This window comes from Caloenas nicobarica, chromosome 26, assembly GCF_036013445.1.
Source record: "Caloenas nicobarica isolate bCalNic1 chromosome 26, bCalNic1.hap1, whole genome shotgun sequence".
NCBI classification, from domain to species: domain Eukaryota; kingdom Metazoa; phylum Chordata; class Aves; order Columbiformes; family Columbidae; genus Caloenas; species Caloenas nicobarica.
In genome coordinates, this window is record NC_088270.1 from 2,942,996 (window position 1) to 2,958,383 (window position 15,388).

Sequence of the window (15,388 nt, forward strand, 5' to 3'; positions counted from 1 at the left end):
GAAGGAGCAAAGCTCATCGCCTTGCCCCTACAGCAGCCCAGTCCGCCTCCTTAGACCCCTCCCTCTCCATCCTTCTGCTGCCGTCCCCTATAATCACATTTTTCCTCCTTCACCGCCTCCTTACACGTCTCTCGTTCTATCTCAGAGATTTCTAGAGTCCTTCCCTTAGTTTAGGCTTCAAAAATTTTGGTTCCTGTTTCGATCTCGCTTTATTTCCCTCAAGCCCATGTTTAAAGTGTCACATTTCAAGACACCAACTTGCAAAAAAGACCCTGTGGCCTGTATTTCCAACAGCAGCTCTCGGTGTGCGCAGCTGCTTTTGAGGGCGCAAGCCCCCCTCGATCCCCCCAGCCCTGGGGAAACGCTGTGCTGCTGGTTGCATACATCCCTAGACACATGTATCTATAATCTGGAAAAACCCCGCTTGCCACTCTTTGTTTAAATCACACGCCTGAGCAGCCACACAACAGCACCTGGGCTCAAGAAGCCGTGCAAAATCCTCCTAAAAGTGCAATTCCCAGGTTTTTCCTTCCCCCCCCCACCAAACCCTTTCCTCTTAAGCTCGTTTGCGATGTGCTTTAATTAATATTTTGCTGGCAGGATGTGTCGCTGCAACATCCAGGGATGGCTTCATCCCGGTGCTTCCCTTGGGGATGCTCAGAGGCTGGTACCCGCTGGTCCTCACATCCCTGGGGGGCACCCCAGGTGCTTCCCCCACTCCATATTTTTAGTGCAAGCGTTAAAACCATCGTCTGCAATCGCTGCCGGTGAGGGGACGGTGAAAGACGCTGGGTGCCCGTGGCTGGGTTTTTAATTCTTCGCCTTCTTTCTCAGTTTCAAGGACCAGCAACACCCTCTGGTTCGGTGCAGGTTTGAAGAGCGCTGGGTGCAAAACGGGCCCTAAACCCCCTTGAAATGCTGGGACACACTCACCCTGTTGTTTTTTAGCCTGGAGACCTATAAAATCCATACTATAAATGGAGTTATTCTGAATATTCCTTACACTGGATTCATCTGCTGCATCATTTTTACGCCGATGACTCTTCCACCCGCTTTAGGATTCAAAAATTAAGCAAAGGAACGTTCAAGGATTTGTCCGCTGGGAATTCCCCATTGTGAAAATTCACCAGCGCGATGAACAAGCATGAGCTCTTGGGCCATGAACCTCACTGGGAAAAAAACATAATATATAAAAAAAATATGTATTTTTCAAAGATCTGAAGCACAAGGGTCTGATTTGATGCGTTAGGAGCTCAGCGGCGACTTCTCATCTTGCTGGACCAGAGCCCGAGGTCTCGAGTAGCAAATCGGCATCTTCACGTTTTGCGAGTTGGATCCATCTATTTCACAAGAAAAAAAATATGATAAAATTCACTTTTTAAAGCCTGGAATTGCCCTTGCGACAGCAACAAAGAGTGATGAGGATCTGCAAGGAGCCGGAGAGGGTGAAGCAGCGATGCCAGCCAGAAATTATTTCCTATAACCACAAATATTCTTGTTTAATAATGACAAAATACGTAGAAGTCCCTGAGATTTCAAGTTTTCATTATTTTTCCACTTTGCTCCCCAAATTTCGAGTGTAAAGGCCACCAATGAGCAGAGCGACACGGAGGGTTATGAATTATTCCTCTTTTAATTTCACAGGGTTTAAAATACGATATGAAATAAGGCTACAGTATATAAAAAACTCTCCAGCAAAATGATGTGCCAGCATCAGCAATTAAAACAAAACCCAATCCCCTCCTTCTTTAAGAATTCAATGTAGGAGGGACTTTATTTTTTTTGTATTTTTAAAAAAACGAAACGAAACAAAACACAACACACGGACACACACACACGTCGCTACATCTCTAAGCTACCTCAGCTCAGTTTTTTTTTTTAAAAAGCACCTGCTTTTTCCTTTTTTTTTTTCCTTTAATCTCGCTTTTAAAATTTTTTTTCCACTTTTAAAAAATATAAATTATATGAAAATACACGTTGGAAAATAGTCGAACAGCACAATATAACAATCTCTTTTTTTTTTTTCTTCTATGTTTATCAGCTTAAAAAAAAATCCCATGTGTAAAAACAGAACAAAACAAAACAAATACTTTTTTTTTTTTTAACTGAGGCAGTTAATTCCTGGAGATATTCCATTATAACATATATGTATACATAGATTTATCATTTCTTTAAACCTCTTTGGAATGTAGATGTTATATAGACCCTACCAGAGAGCAGAGCACGCCAAGGCACCCAAATTTTGCGACCTTAACAAGGAATTCAGCAACCAAGCCTGAAAATCTCACAGAAAACCCCTCCAGAAAAGCAGAAATCAGAAGACTGAGATATTTCCCACAAAATCTGAATTTATTGGTGCTTATAGGGACCTTTTTTCTTGGAGGTGTTGGTTTGGGAAGACATGAGTAGGTTAGATTTTATAATATCTTTGATTTCTTGCTGTTTGGTTGTTTTTCCACCGCAATGATCACGGATGGCGGTAGTTTGGAAATAAATTGGATTTATATCTGCACTTACACGAGTGTCCACGGGTTATGGTCACCCTATACACCAAATTTTCCCGATTTTGAAAAATAGGAGGTCAGAGGGTTTGGGTTCCAGCACATCCCTCACCATAGAAAACACGCAATTAAAAAGCAGAAAGAAAAAAAAAGGAATCAGAACAAATCTGCACATTTCCAGTGTATAAACAGCACAGGATGGTCTCTAGATTGGGAATAAAATATAGAAAATAGAAAATTATGAACTCGATGTCCCCAGGACTGAATTGCCCTTTTCCTCAGATGGCAAATGGCCAGAGAAATGATGGAGAAGCTCCAGCCAGGGGCTATTTAAAAAAAAACAAAAGCATTTTCCATTATTTGCCCTTTTTAACCTTTAAACCATCTTCCCAAAATCCCAGGGATTGCACAGGTTCAGCCTGGAAACCTGGAAAAAACACGTGGGATGGAGCGGAGAAGGGACTTCGTCCAGTGGATGGATGGGTTGGTACCCAAACCTGCGGTTCCTGCCGTCCCAGGGGAATTTTATCCCCGTTTTCTGTTGGAAAAAAGGCACTTGAACAGCGGCGGAGCATCCCAGCAAAGCAGGACCCTTCGGATTAGAGCTCTGCCCGGTGCCTCATCTACAATATCTGTATTTTTCTTTCTCCAGCTCGGCCAAGCTGCCTGAGATGAGCTGGACTTTTATTCCCCAGCCAGCAGCATCTTTTTCCTTCTTCCTCTCACTCCTTTTTCCTCCATCCCACCTTTTTCCTCCCATCACTAACCACCTCCCTTATTTAAACCACCACCCCCTTGGCCGGAGCTCCCTCTTCTTTCACTCATTTTCCTTCCACCATCACTTTTTTTTTAAAGCATGCAGCAATTTTGAGGCTGATTTGCCCCAAAATGACCAAGAGATGCTGCGTGCCCCCAGCTCCGGGGGATGCGGAGGAGAATCCAGCATCACTTTGCCATGGGGGAGATCCCCCCATCCCTGCACACTAGGGTTACGCTCCCCAATATTTCAGCTTTTTGCACAAAAACCTTGTCCTGCCGACTCGATATATTGAATTTTACCAAGCAGGGATCGCCTGCTGAGCATCTCCAGAAAGTTCTCCCCATCTCGCTCCCCAAAATCACCTTTGTAACAAACATAACTACCTAAAACACATGACAAATGACACAAAAAAAGGCTATTTTTGGTTCAAACGCGTAATACTGTCACTAAAAAGAAAACGCCCGCAGCTCTCGGGGGTGAAAAACCCCATTTCAGCCTTCGGGGTCATGTCTGGATGTGGAAATACTCAAATGTGATCCTCAAACTCAGCCCATCCGGCACTGTGTGCTTCATGTTCCTCACACCCTGCCAAGGTTTGCAGGACCAGGCTTAAAAAAAGTAGTAAAAACCCATTTGCAAGGACAATTTCCTTTCCGCGTGTGCCCGGGCCAGTTAAGACATAGAGCAATAAAGATCAAGCTGGTCAAAGCAGAAAGGAAAAAACATTTCCCTTTGGTTTTTCCATTTTTTCCTGATTTTTCTTCCCCCATGTCGACTTAGAAATTTCCCATTCGCCCCATTCAAAACACGGGAATTTCTCTGCTTTCCTCTTCAAAAAAAAAAAAAAACAACTCAAATTTTCTGAAAGCACCATTTCTTTGAGCAAAAAAAGTGATTTGGAAAAGGCAAAAAAAGGCATTTTCCCAGCAAATCGTGATAGGTTTTGTGCACCAAACGCAGCTCTTTTTAAAACAACAACCAAAAAAGCAGAAATTTCAACCAGCTTTAGCAGCAAAGCGGGTGGGACCGGCAGCAAGAGCAGCTCAACCAGGTAATTTGGAATTAAATTTTCCTTCACATACAATTTGGAGCTGCTGACTCTTGTGCTACATTTCTCCAGTGGGGTCTACATAAAGTAATTTAATTTTTTTTTTCCTTTTTCTTTCTTTTTTCCTCACTATGATAAAACTCTCTGCTGGCATAACAGAAACAAACACACACAATATTGCAATACTGAGACCATCTTAGAGCTTAAGACTATTAAAAAAAAATACTGGCACAAAATTTAATAAAATAAAACTTCAACTTTTTTTTTTTTTTAAAAAAAAAGAGTCTTGATCCCTCCTTAGCAAAAATTCTGTCTTTTGTAGAAAAGAAGACAACTGACAGAAAGGCAACGCAACAAGAACAACAAGCAGTTCTTGTGTTATTTTTTTCCTATATTGCCCCTCCCCGGAGCAGGAATATTCCCCCCACTTTGGTTTTCTCTCCTCATCCCAAAAAATAAGTTTAAAATCCTCAGGAATATGGTAATTTCCTAAACTGCCAAAATAACACAAAACCGAAGGGATCTGTTTGATATTTCTTCTAAACAGCAAGGGATGGGGAGGGTTGGGTTGTGGGTTTTTTTAAAGTGAGCTACATTTTTCTGGCTTTCTTAAAACTCAGAATTTCGCCCCCCAAAAAAGCCCATCTTGGAGCTTTCAGGAAAAATAAAGGCTCATCCTTCCTCTGAGACAAACTTCTTAGGTTTCAACCAAAAGTTTGCCTCTTCCACCGCCCTCTCTCCCAACATCCTCAAAGCAACAAATCCAAGTCACTCTTTAAAAACTCGGAAAAAAAAAAAAAATCACGAATGATGAAAACGACAGCAAACAAATTTCGAAAAGACCAACAGAAAAAAGTCCAAATGACTCCGGGAAATGATTTTTGGTGGTGTTTACTCGTCGGCGTCGGGCTTGACGTCCAGCATGGCGTGGAGCTCCTCGGGCGCGTAGCCCAGCAGGCTCTGCAGGTCGCACACGAAGCGGTAGACGTAGCGTTTCCCTGCCGTCTTGTGGATGATGTTCTTGTCGTAATAGTAGCGCAAGCCGCGGCTCAGCTTCTCGTAGTTCATCTTGGGCTTGTTTTTCCGCTTGCCCCATCGCCGGGCGACCTGGGAGAGGGATGAGGATGAGGGGAATGGAGGGGATGAAGGTGGCAGGGATGGGAAGGGCAAACGCGGGAGGCAAAATTGCAATAAGCTACCTGAATCATTTCATTTTTAGTTCAAATATTTTATAGCCCGCTACATTTTCAAAGCCAAATTTTGAATGTGGTGGGGTTTTTTTTGCTTCGTTTTGTTTTTTCCATCCACATTTTAGAATCTTAATCTTAAAACGAACCAACCCAGAAACGTCTTTCCAGGCCTACTTGAGTCTCTTAGCAAATGTTAAATGAGAAGAATAGCGCAAACCGACAGCAAATTTAATTGCTTTGGGAAACTTTCCATTTTCGCAGTTGACGATTTTAAAGGTCTTTTCCAACCTAAAGGATTTTAGGATTAAAATTTGGAAAAAGGAACCTCCATGCAATGGCGGAACATTGCAGAGGGCTCTATGAAGATAGAGAAGTCAAGCAAGGGAACGAATGTCCCATGCATCCCCAAAAATCAGGAGCAGGTCCCCCCTCTCACCTGTACACAGCCTATTTTAAGAGCTTTGGCCTCTTTCTGTGATTTTTCAGCTACTTCTCACCAGCTTTGGCCACAAATTAACGCTTCCTAAGTATTAACACAGCTCCATTTTTAGTAAGTTTTCAGCTGGGCTTTAATTCCTTATTTTCCCCTACACATCCCCAAGACCAGAACAACATGCCTGCCCAAACCTCAGCCCTGAAGGGCGGAGGGAAGGGTTTATCCCAATTTCAGAGGGATTCAGGCTGTGCATTTAATCCCAGGGTGCTCCTACCTCATCTGGGTCGGAAAGTTTGAATTCCCAGCCATCGCCCGTCCAGCTGATGAAGGACTGGCAGGACTTGTCGGTGAGCAGTTCCAGCAGGAATTGCCACAGCTGGATGGGTCCACTGCCTACAACGACAAAAAGAAATATAAGATATTAATGCCATGGAAAGCACAGCCCCTACGGAGAAAAAAATATCCACATACTGAAAAAAAATAAAACCTTCTACTGTAAAATAAAACCATCAGCAGCTACAGGGCAAGACGTGGGCTGAGGCGACAGCTTGCGAGTCAAATCCTGCAGGTAAAACATCTCCCCATTTGCAGCAAGAGCTGAATATTCATGCACTGGAATGTTTCGCTTCGAGTTACATAAATAGGATTATTTTTCTGGCATCCGAACGACGAGGAGTCATTGTCTTGGCACACAAGCATCGCTGTGTCAGCCGTGCCAAAAAGCTCCTGGCCATGGCGTGAACCCCGGCAGCCTCCGCTTCCCGACCCCGGCTCTTTGCTCCGTCGCTGTTTATTGAGATAAGGCCGGGGAGGGGGGGACACCCAGGTATGAAAATTCTTTGGCCTCTTTCCAGGGCGTGTTGCTGCTGGATTCACAGTCTCCGTGGGGTGATTTCGAAACACTTCTCTCTTCTCCGTGCTTGTGTCCCAATCGAAGGTAGAGGAGAAGCCCTCAAGCCAAAGTCTCTTTGATGAGCAACTTCCAAACGCGGCCGCGCCCCAAATGTTGCCCTTGGCTCTGGGCGACGTGTTTCGGGAGAGATTTTGCCGTGTTTTAAATGCAGCTTAGGATATATCACTACTAATGAGGCTGACAATAATCATCAGAAACGCAGCTAGAGGCTAGAGGAAATGATTTATCACGAATAAGAATTGCACGGGGTAAACCCTCCTGCTGATAGCAATGAGCACAAGCGTCAAGCACTGAAACAAAAAAAGTATTTATTTAGAGATGCCCGCAGCATCTCTCTGCTTGTAAATGGGAAGACAATGCTCCATGGGGAAAGGCTCCAGCCCCTCGTCCTTGCCAAGATGTTGAGTCCATGACCGCGTTCTCCGGTAGGGATGGAGCTGGGTTATCCATGCCAAAACAAGGGAGGAAATTCAGATGACGAGAAGCCAAAACCCTGGCCTGAAATGCCACCAAATCTCAAGGCTTAGCCCTATTTATAGCAGCAAGCATTGATTTCGCTCCCGCCCAACCAAAGAACAAGGATATTGGTTTTAATTTTTTAACCCTTCCCCAAAATAAGATGGACGGAAACCCATCACCTGGGTTCTTGGGTAAGAAACTGCCCTCAAAATCCCCCTGGGCCACCCGGGCTCTGCGGGAGCCTTTCAAAGTTCAGGTTCAACCCTGAGCCAAGCTTAGTGCCAGCTGGCATGGAGAGGTGTCAGGAAACCCAGTAATTTCTCTCTTCGGCAAGCAAGGTAGGGCTCCTGCCGCTGCCGACTTGCCGGGTATTTCGGGTTTTTGACGAAAGCGCCGTCACCCTTGGAACAGGGATTCCCAAGGTCTATTCTGAGCTGCTTGCAGGACGCGCGTAAAAACCCCAAATTCCTCTGCCTTGGACAAGCAATTATGTCAAGAATGTGTTTACTGCCGGGCTGGCGGGCATGTCTGAGCTCCTATAAACACAGCCCAGCCGGAGGGGAAGGCACGGAGGCCCTGCAGATGCTCCAAAATGTCAGCGAAGGCGGGTGATGCGTGAGGTGGCAGGGACCAAACCCCGGCACATGCATCCCCAAAAACAATTCTGGGGAGGTCGCAGGGCAGGAAGGTAAGGTCTGTGCATCAGCTGGTCGGTTAGTAAAGCGGTAATTAGCGTTATCTTCAGAAATGAGCTGCTTTTGCCTGCTCTGCAGACCGGCAGGGAGTTATTTTTCTTGATGCCTACAAGGATTTGAGGGTGATGCTCATGCTGAGGTGTCACCCTCCCCATGTCACGTCCCCAAAGCCAGCAGGGCAAGCACGGAGCTGCTGGGCTTGTCTCTGCACCCCAAACCTCCCCCCCGGCAGGAGCTGGGACCAGCACCCATTTTCCATCCTTTCGGCTTCCACCCTTTTACTGGTCCCCAGCCAGGGCTGGAAAATCCCCATCATGACATCTGGTCCCCATCACTTCATGGTACAAGCACGCACAGCCACACCGACTGCCCCAAGGCTGGGTACCCCAAAACCAACCATCTCCATAAACAACCATCTCCAAAACCAACCATCTCCAAAACCAACCATCACTGGGGTGTTCTTGCAGCTTTTTTTTTTCGGATGCTGCCCCAAACTCGGGGTGAAGGGACACAAGCCACCCTTTGTGGTCCTGCTGCACACATCTAGGGGCTTCTCAGAGAAAAGCCAATATTTTGAAACCAAAATCTGCCCAACAGCCGCTTTCACTGGGGCGGTGATGGTGGCACCACCCGGCTGGGGCAGACGAGCATTGTCTCGAAATGCATCATGTCTCGAAAACAGTTTCACACCCCCACCCCTCTCAACGGCCTCTGTTTTGTCTTCCTTCTTTCAAACAACAAGAAGAGGAAAAAAAAACCCTACTGAGAAAAAAAAAAGCGCGGCACCTATGCTTTTCACTCTGTGGTTTGTGGTTCCAACCCAACCAAACAACTGGGCACAGCAACATCTCCAAAACAGCCCTCGCCTCGCTCGTGTGCCCGCCCTCCCCGCATCCCCTTCGATGGCACCGTGGTGCTGGAGGTCCCCTATGCCCCTCTGCTGCCTTGGGGTTGGGGACGGCAAAGCTTGTCCCCATCGCTTCCTTGTTAGACCAAGCCTTCCTTATTAGACCAAGCCTTCCTCACTAGACCAAGCCCAACCACCTCCTCCCCAGCTCTTGCCCAGACTGACGCAGGTTGTCACACCACCGCAAAGTCCCGGCTTTGCGAGGGTGGGAGGGCAGTGGTGCAGCTTAGATGGAAGCACCTCCAAGGCACGAAGAAAGTGAGGAAGGACGCAAAAAGCACCTTCCAAAAGCGTCACGTGCTTTTGGCCATGCTCACAGACCCTCTGGGCCAGTTTGGCTTTCCTGATGCTTCTCCTCCTCGAGGAAGAACGTGATGGGAGGGCTGGTCTCACTCCCGAGGCATCTGGCAAAGCACAAAGGGTTTTGTGAGCTTCACATCTGCCCCTGAACACAGTCCTGCGGGCCAGGAGCTCCACAGCTGCTTTGCCATCGTCCCCGCGCTGCTGAGAAGCTGCTGCAGCAGCTGAGCTGCCGTCACGGTTGGGCAGCGTTGCGTGGGGCCGATTTCACTGTCGTTTGCACATGTCTGGCAGGTGGAACCGGAGCCACTGAACCAGCCCCGAGCTCCACCCTTGAGTTCCCCACCTTATGGAAGAGAAAAAAAGCTGCTGAGCCCATGCAGGCTCTGCGCCGGGGGCAGAAAGGAAGGATGCTCATGTTTCTAGAAAAGCCACTGCGCACCCTCTGGATGTCGAGGGGCTGGGAATGGTGAATTTTTGGATGCCGAAGACCAGAGCACACCCAGGGAAATCGCTGCTGGAAGCTTCAGGCCAGCAGCAGAGGCAGCGAGAAGCAGCAGCACACAAGCTCTCTTGACAGAGCCACACTTTCTTTGGTACCGACCTGGCTTTCTTGCAAAACAGCAGCTGCATGCTTTCACTTCTGTCTCGCAGATAAGCATCGCTCAGAAACGGAGGCTTGTCAAAGGCTCCGGGCTCTGCATGGCAGGTGATTTGGACGGTGCAGATGGGTTTAGCAGGCAAACTTAGGCCCTATCGACGTGGCACTGTGAATTCTGATAGCGAGGGTCAGGGCAAAACAAAGCGCTCCTGGGTGCTGGGCTGAGATAAGATCTGCGAGACGTCAGCTACTCCCTGCTCTACTTTCTGTCCTCTTGAAGGGCAGCGTGATAATGAAGGTAGCATCAATCTGTCCCTAAGAGAGATGCTCAGGGCAGGGGACTAACTCTACAGGTGCTGATATTGTCTGGAAAGGCATCAGCGACCTCCTAAAGCAGGTCAGCATTAAAAATGCAAACGCAGCCTTGCAGAGGAGCGATCGAGGTCTCTCAAACATGAGGGGAATCGCTCTGCTCAGTCTGTTCAGCTCTGCAGAGGACACCACGAGATGGAAAGCCCCGACACTGAGGTCCTGCGCGCCATGAAGCAAACAAGCATCGCATCTCGGTTACAAACCCACGCAAGGTGCTTTGGGGCGCTCAAGAAAAGCCGAAAACGCTTCAGCCCTGAGCGGTTCTCACCAACCACAGGGACAGAGGGAGGGTCTGAAGTGCTGCTGGAACCTGCGTCCCCAAGAGGGCAGCAGCTCAAGTAGGTCAGAGTGGTGGAAAAAATAAATATAGGGCAAAAAGGCCAAAGAGCATTGCGGTTAGAGCCACACCTGCCCTCTGCGTGCTTCTCTGCTACAGACCGGCCGCGTTTATCCACACGATGCTGGGTCTCCTGAAGGATGCAGATGGCCGTGGTACCCAGTGGAGTCAGGATCCAGCTACAGCACAGCCGCAGGCAAAGCTGAGCTTGGTTTAGCCCGGTTAGGCTCAGGTACAGAGCATGCATCTAGCATGAGCCACCCACCCGCTGCTGTGTGAATGAGGGAGCTTTAGCCACGCTCAGCTAAGCCAACGCAAGGTTTAGCACATCTGCTTGCAGAGACGATGCATCCTGAGACGCCGCTCGCCTAATTTTAATAGATGCGTTCTGTCTCCGTTTCCTAGGTCATGTCAAAATATAAATTAAAAAAAAAAAACCTGGCTTAATGTAAGACTCAAGCGGGCCAAGTTTTGCAAGATTTGGCCCCAAAAGCAGAGGTGTCCAGGGATGGCCCTCCCTGCAGCTATGGAAACCAAAGTTTGCCAACTCCTGAGCAGTTACATTTCTCCTTCAAAAAAAAAAAAAAAAGATAAGAAAATCGCATCAGCTTCTATCTGAGCAACCATGGCAACTTGTTAAATTAGGTCAAGATGTGGGGGCAGATAAGGCAGCTTTGAAAAGCTGCTCGCGAGCTGGGTGAAGAAACACATCAAACGCAAGCAGAGCTTCCGCCAAAATGCACCTTCTCGCCAAAGCACGCGGCTCCCGAGGCAGATACCATCAGAGATAAAGCGCTGGGCCACCTCCAAAACGGGCCTTTTGCTGACAAAACCTGAACAATATCGTGAGGTTCTTCAAGAAAACTCAAAGAGCCTTTGAGATGGAGGATGTGATGGCTCAGGCTTCACCCTTCCAGCCCTAAAAGGTGGACATGATGCTGTTGGGTGCTCCATGGGCTGGTGGTGGGTGTTGGAGGCATCACCTGAGTGACAAAGGGGTCCCAGAGCTTTGGGACCTTGGGTTCGTTACCTGCTCTGCTCGTTTGGAGGCTCCACCTCCTCACCCAAGCTGCAAACACAGCACGGACTTCATGTTCCTCTGCTCCAGCTGCCAGACAGCACTTCCTCCCTCGAGTAAAGTCAACGTAACATAAAGCAAAGCAAAAATAATTTAAAAAAAAGGACCTCGGAGTTCTGCCCAAGAGTCCCCACACTCCTTGCTCAGCTGGTTCCAGCACTTCTTTCAGTGGCCAGCCTGGATTTCTAGTTTTTTGCAGAAATACACAAATACAAAGCAGGTCAGTAGGCTTGAAAAAGGGACAGAGGACACCTCCAGAGTCACATCCCTGACAAGTTCATCTTTCTCAATGGTAAATGCAAGCTGTGGGGGTTTGAGTATTGAATTATTTATTGCTTTGCAGGCTCTAGAGCAAGCAAGCAGCGCTGCAGCCCAAGAATTTCCAAGCGAATGCTGATTCTGGAAACCCTCTCTCCATTTAAGTAATGCAAACAAAAAATCAGGCACTCCCAGTTATTGATCACAGTGAAATTCCCGGGCCAAGGGATTATCTTCCCGGCTCAAAACAGGGTTTGAAATGAGGCAAGGGAAAATGTTACGCATTTAGAAGTGTGCTCTGGCATTGCATTAACTGAAGTCTCCCCTTCTTGGTGGCACGTGTCCAGGGACACGCTTTGGGGTGCTAATACTCCTTGGCAAAACATGGGGTCCAGCCACCGGCTTGGGAGGGAGCTGGGAATGCTGCGCTTTTCCATCAGCTACAGCAAATGTGGAGGAAAACACCCAGCTTGGAAAAATAAAGCTCCTAGTTATGCCAGCGCCTCTGTGTCTCAGTTTCCCCAGCTGTTAAAATGCAACCAACGCTCTTGCCTGGGCACTGGGCATCCAAAACACTTCCACAAGCTGCAGTGAAAGGTGTTATCAGGAGAAAATAGAAATAAAACTTGCAAGTTGTGCTCGCTGCCCTCTTTTAGGACCATCAACTTCCGTGGCACGGCAGAGGACGGTGCCCCTCCTACCACTGACATCTCTCCTCGCCGCATCCCCTGGCCAAAAACCATTCAGGAATAGCAGAGCACACTTTTATTTTGCATAGACTTGGTCGAAAAAGGCTCATTCAGCAGGCAGGGCTGAGCTTTCTTTCTAACTAAAGCTATAGCAACAAACCACTTCCTTTTTTACACAGAGCTCCTAAAATTATCTCTCCACCTTCTCCTCCCCTCCGCACCTCTCCCCCTCTTGCAAAAAAAACTAGATAGCGGCCCTGAGACAAGCCATGTGTGGGAGGAGATTTCAGGGACCGTCGCACCCCAGGATCTGCTCTGAACCTTTTGATGATCTTTATCTGCACAAACTTTATTTCCACCGCTTGGCTCCTCCAGGCCACAGCTGCTACCAGCTGGGACAGGAGAGATCAGTTTGTATGAGGGGAAAAAGAGGCTACCCTGCAAATTTGACTTGTCCTACAGGGAAAAGACAAAGCACAGAAGGACTGGGAAGGATTATCTCAGTTTTAGCTGGAAGTCCCATCACACCATGTTTCTCGCCATGGAGATGCCAGATTGCTGGAGGGCTGTCACATAAAAAGCCGGAGTTTCCACGGCCTATCGCTTTTTCATCTCTCCCGAGCGTAGGGAACGGAAAATGTTTGGGTTTGCTTTGGCACCGTTCCACCTCTGCCTCACACGGAGGTAAAGAGCAAAACCGAGACCAAAAAAGGGGAGAAGATAATTTCACATCACGCACGGCATTGCCAAAAGTCTGGCCGCTGCTGCCCGAGGTGGGAAACTACGACGAGCAAGTGTAAAAGCGTCAGAGGGGGAATCGAGGGCTCTCTACCACCTTGCGTTCTCAGCAATACAAACCAGACACCAGTTCCTACCAGAGCCGAGCAGGAGACAGATGAAAACACAAGGCCCTGCACTCAGCCAGGTCCTACGTCCTCCATGAGGTTTGGGGTGCGCACACTTGAAGGATACGCAGCCTCAGATGTGCCCACATGCCCCCAAAACCTCTAATTCACAGACCACCGAGCCAGCAATGAAAATACTGAGCAACCCAGAGACCTCGGAGGTTCTACACTCAGCAGAGAGGTGGTTTGTGAGGAGCGTGACCCTACCTGTGTAGCCAGCAAGGGCAGCAGCAGGAATGACGGGCTTGTCCTTGTTCATATCGGCCCGATCTCGAACATAGTCCTTGAAGGTGCCCTTGGGTTTGTGGTTGGGCAGGGCGGTGGGGTAGTCCTCCGAGTCGAAGCTGTCGTAGGAGGGGACGCGCTGCAGGCTCTGGAAGGAGGACTGGCTGCTCCAGGACTGCGTCAGCCGGTCGCAGCTGTCGTAGCTCTCAATGCTCTCGAAGGAGTCCTGGCCGCCCAGTTTACCTGGCGAGAAAGGAAGAAAACAGAAGATGTGAGTGGGCAGCACGAGGATGCTCTGGCTTGCCATGGCCAGAAGGATGCTTCACCTGCCCGCTGCGCAGACAGAAGGAAACCAGGCAAATGATGCTGTCCCACTACACCTCATCTCCAAAGACCTCAAAAATACAGCCTGAAACTAGAATACTTATATTCATAATTCAGGGCAGAGCTATCTGAGCCCTGGAGATGCTCAAGCAGCAAAGCAAAGCAGAGAGACTCAGGAAAAACAACCGAAATCCTGACTTTCTACCCAAGCCTGATGCCTGGGGCTAACTGGCAACTGTCCTCTGTTTCAAAGAGCCAATGGCAGAGAAATAATCACATTTTTGACAGATATTCAAGGCTTAGTCCAGGTGCCAGGACCTCTTGCTGCTGAAAGATATGGGTCTCTAATAAGTCCCCTGTTATGTCTTCTAGCCCTATATAAATTGTGCTCAGGCGTTTTCCAGGGCACTGGACACCCAGCTTCTTTACTTTTGATGTTTCCTGCAAAACTACCCAGCAGCCTTTTACTGCCATATGTTACAAACTGGCTTCCACTCCCAAATCCCCAAACAGCAGCAGATTTGATGGAGGAGGAGAGCAAAAGGCTGAGAGCTCAAACAGCTATATAATTTTTTTTTCTTTTTTTTTTTACAGTTCTGGTAAGGTGAGCACAGCTGGGTTGTATCAAGGCTGCTCTTTGGGGTATTTTTAGTAAAAACTAGAACATGAGAGGCCGGATCCTCAGCAGTGTTATGCTGATTTACACCCTCTAGAGACAGCAGAACTATACCCTCTGTACTTAAACCAGGGAGCTAAAAAAAGGATCCAAAGAACAAACTGAAATTGCTCCCTCTGATCTCCCATACACCGCCGATTGCTCAACATCTTTACTGACAAACTAAGAACGTAACAGGATCATTTAAGTTCACTAATTTCCCAAACCGGGCTAAAAACAGCTGCTGAGATTGTGCAAGAACTCCTGGAGAAATTTCCATTGGCAGAAATACCCGCAGCTTGGGCCCAGATAGTAAATCACAGGGGAAGCAGAACGTAGAAGGACGTTGGCACGTTCCCCCAAAAATATTTGTTGTGTTGTAGTTTGAAGAGCACTTGCTGTGAAAAGATTCAACTACCATGATTGCTGGCCCAGAATCATGTGAAATTTGGATCCATTGGCTCGATTCTACTGGTAATATCCATGTTTCAAACTCTTTTTTTTTTTTTTTGCAGAATTTCAGAGAATACACTTCAAGCACTTCCTGAATCATGCAAGGGGAAAATTAACATCGCTTTGTGCATGGTCATTAATTGGCATAACCACTTCCCTGAGAAGTCCTGCAGCACAAGCTCGTTTAGAAACGGAATTAAAAATCCGCCAGATGAACAGCCGCGGTGTCGGAGATGTGACTTTGGTCATTTCATTGAAAATTCCCCTAAATTTGACCTAAAC

The 15,388-nt window shown here is 47.7% G+C and overlaps 1 protein-coding gene across 2 annotated transcripts in view; it reads right to left on the reverse strand.

Annotated features, from left to right (window-relative positions):
* Positions 1–1,631: 1,631 nt before the first annotated feature.
* ETS1 (ETS proto-oncogene 1, transcription factor) overlaps positions 1,632–15,388 on the reverse strand; it is a 63,755-nt gene continuing 49,998 nt past the window's right edge. For both annotated transcript variants that reach the window (XM_065652107.1, XM_065652108.1), the window contains 3 exons: positions 13,657–13,917; positions 6,210–6,328; positions 1,632–5,416 (listed from right to left, as the gene is read on the reverse strand). In XM_065652107.1, the coding sequence (XP_065508179.1) occupies positions 5,201–5,416; positions 6,210–6,328; positions 13,657–13,917 (596 nt within the window). In that variant the 3' untranslated portion in view covers positions 1,632–5,200. The remainder of the gene's footprint in view (positions 5,417–6,209; positions 6,329–13,656; positions 13,918–15,388) is intronic.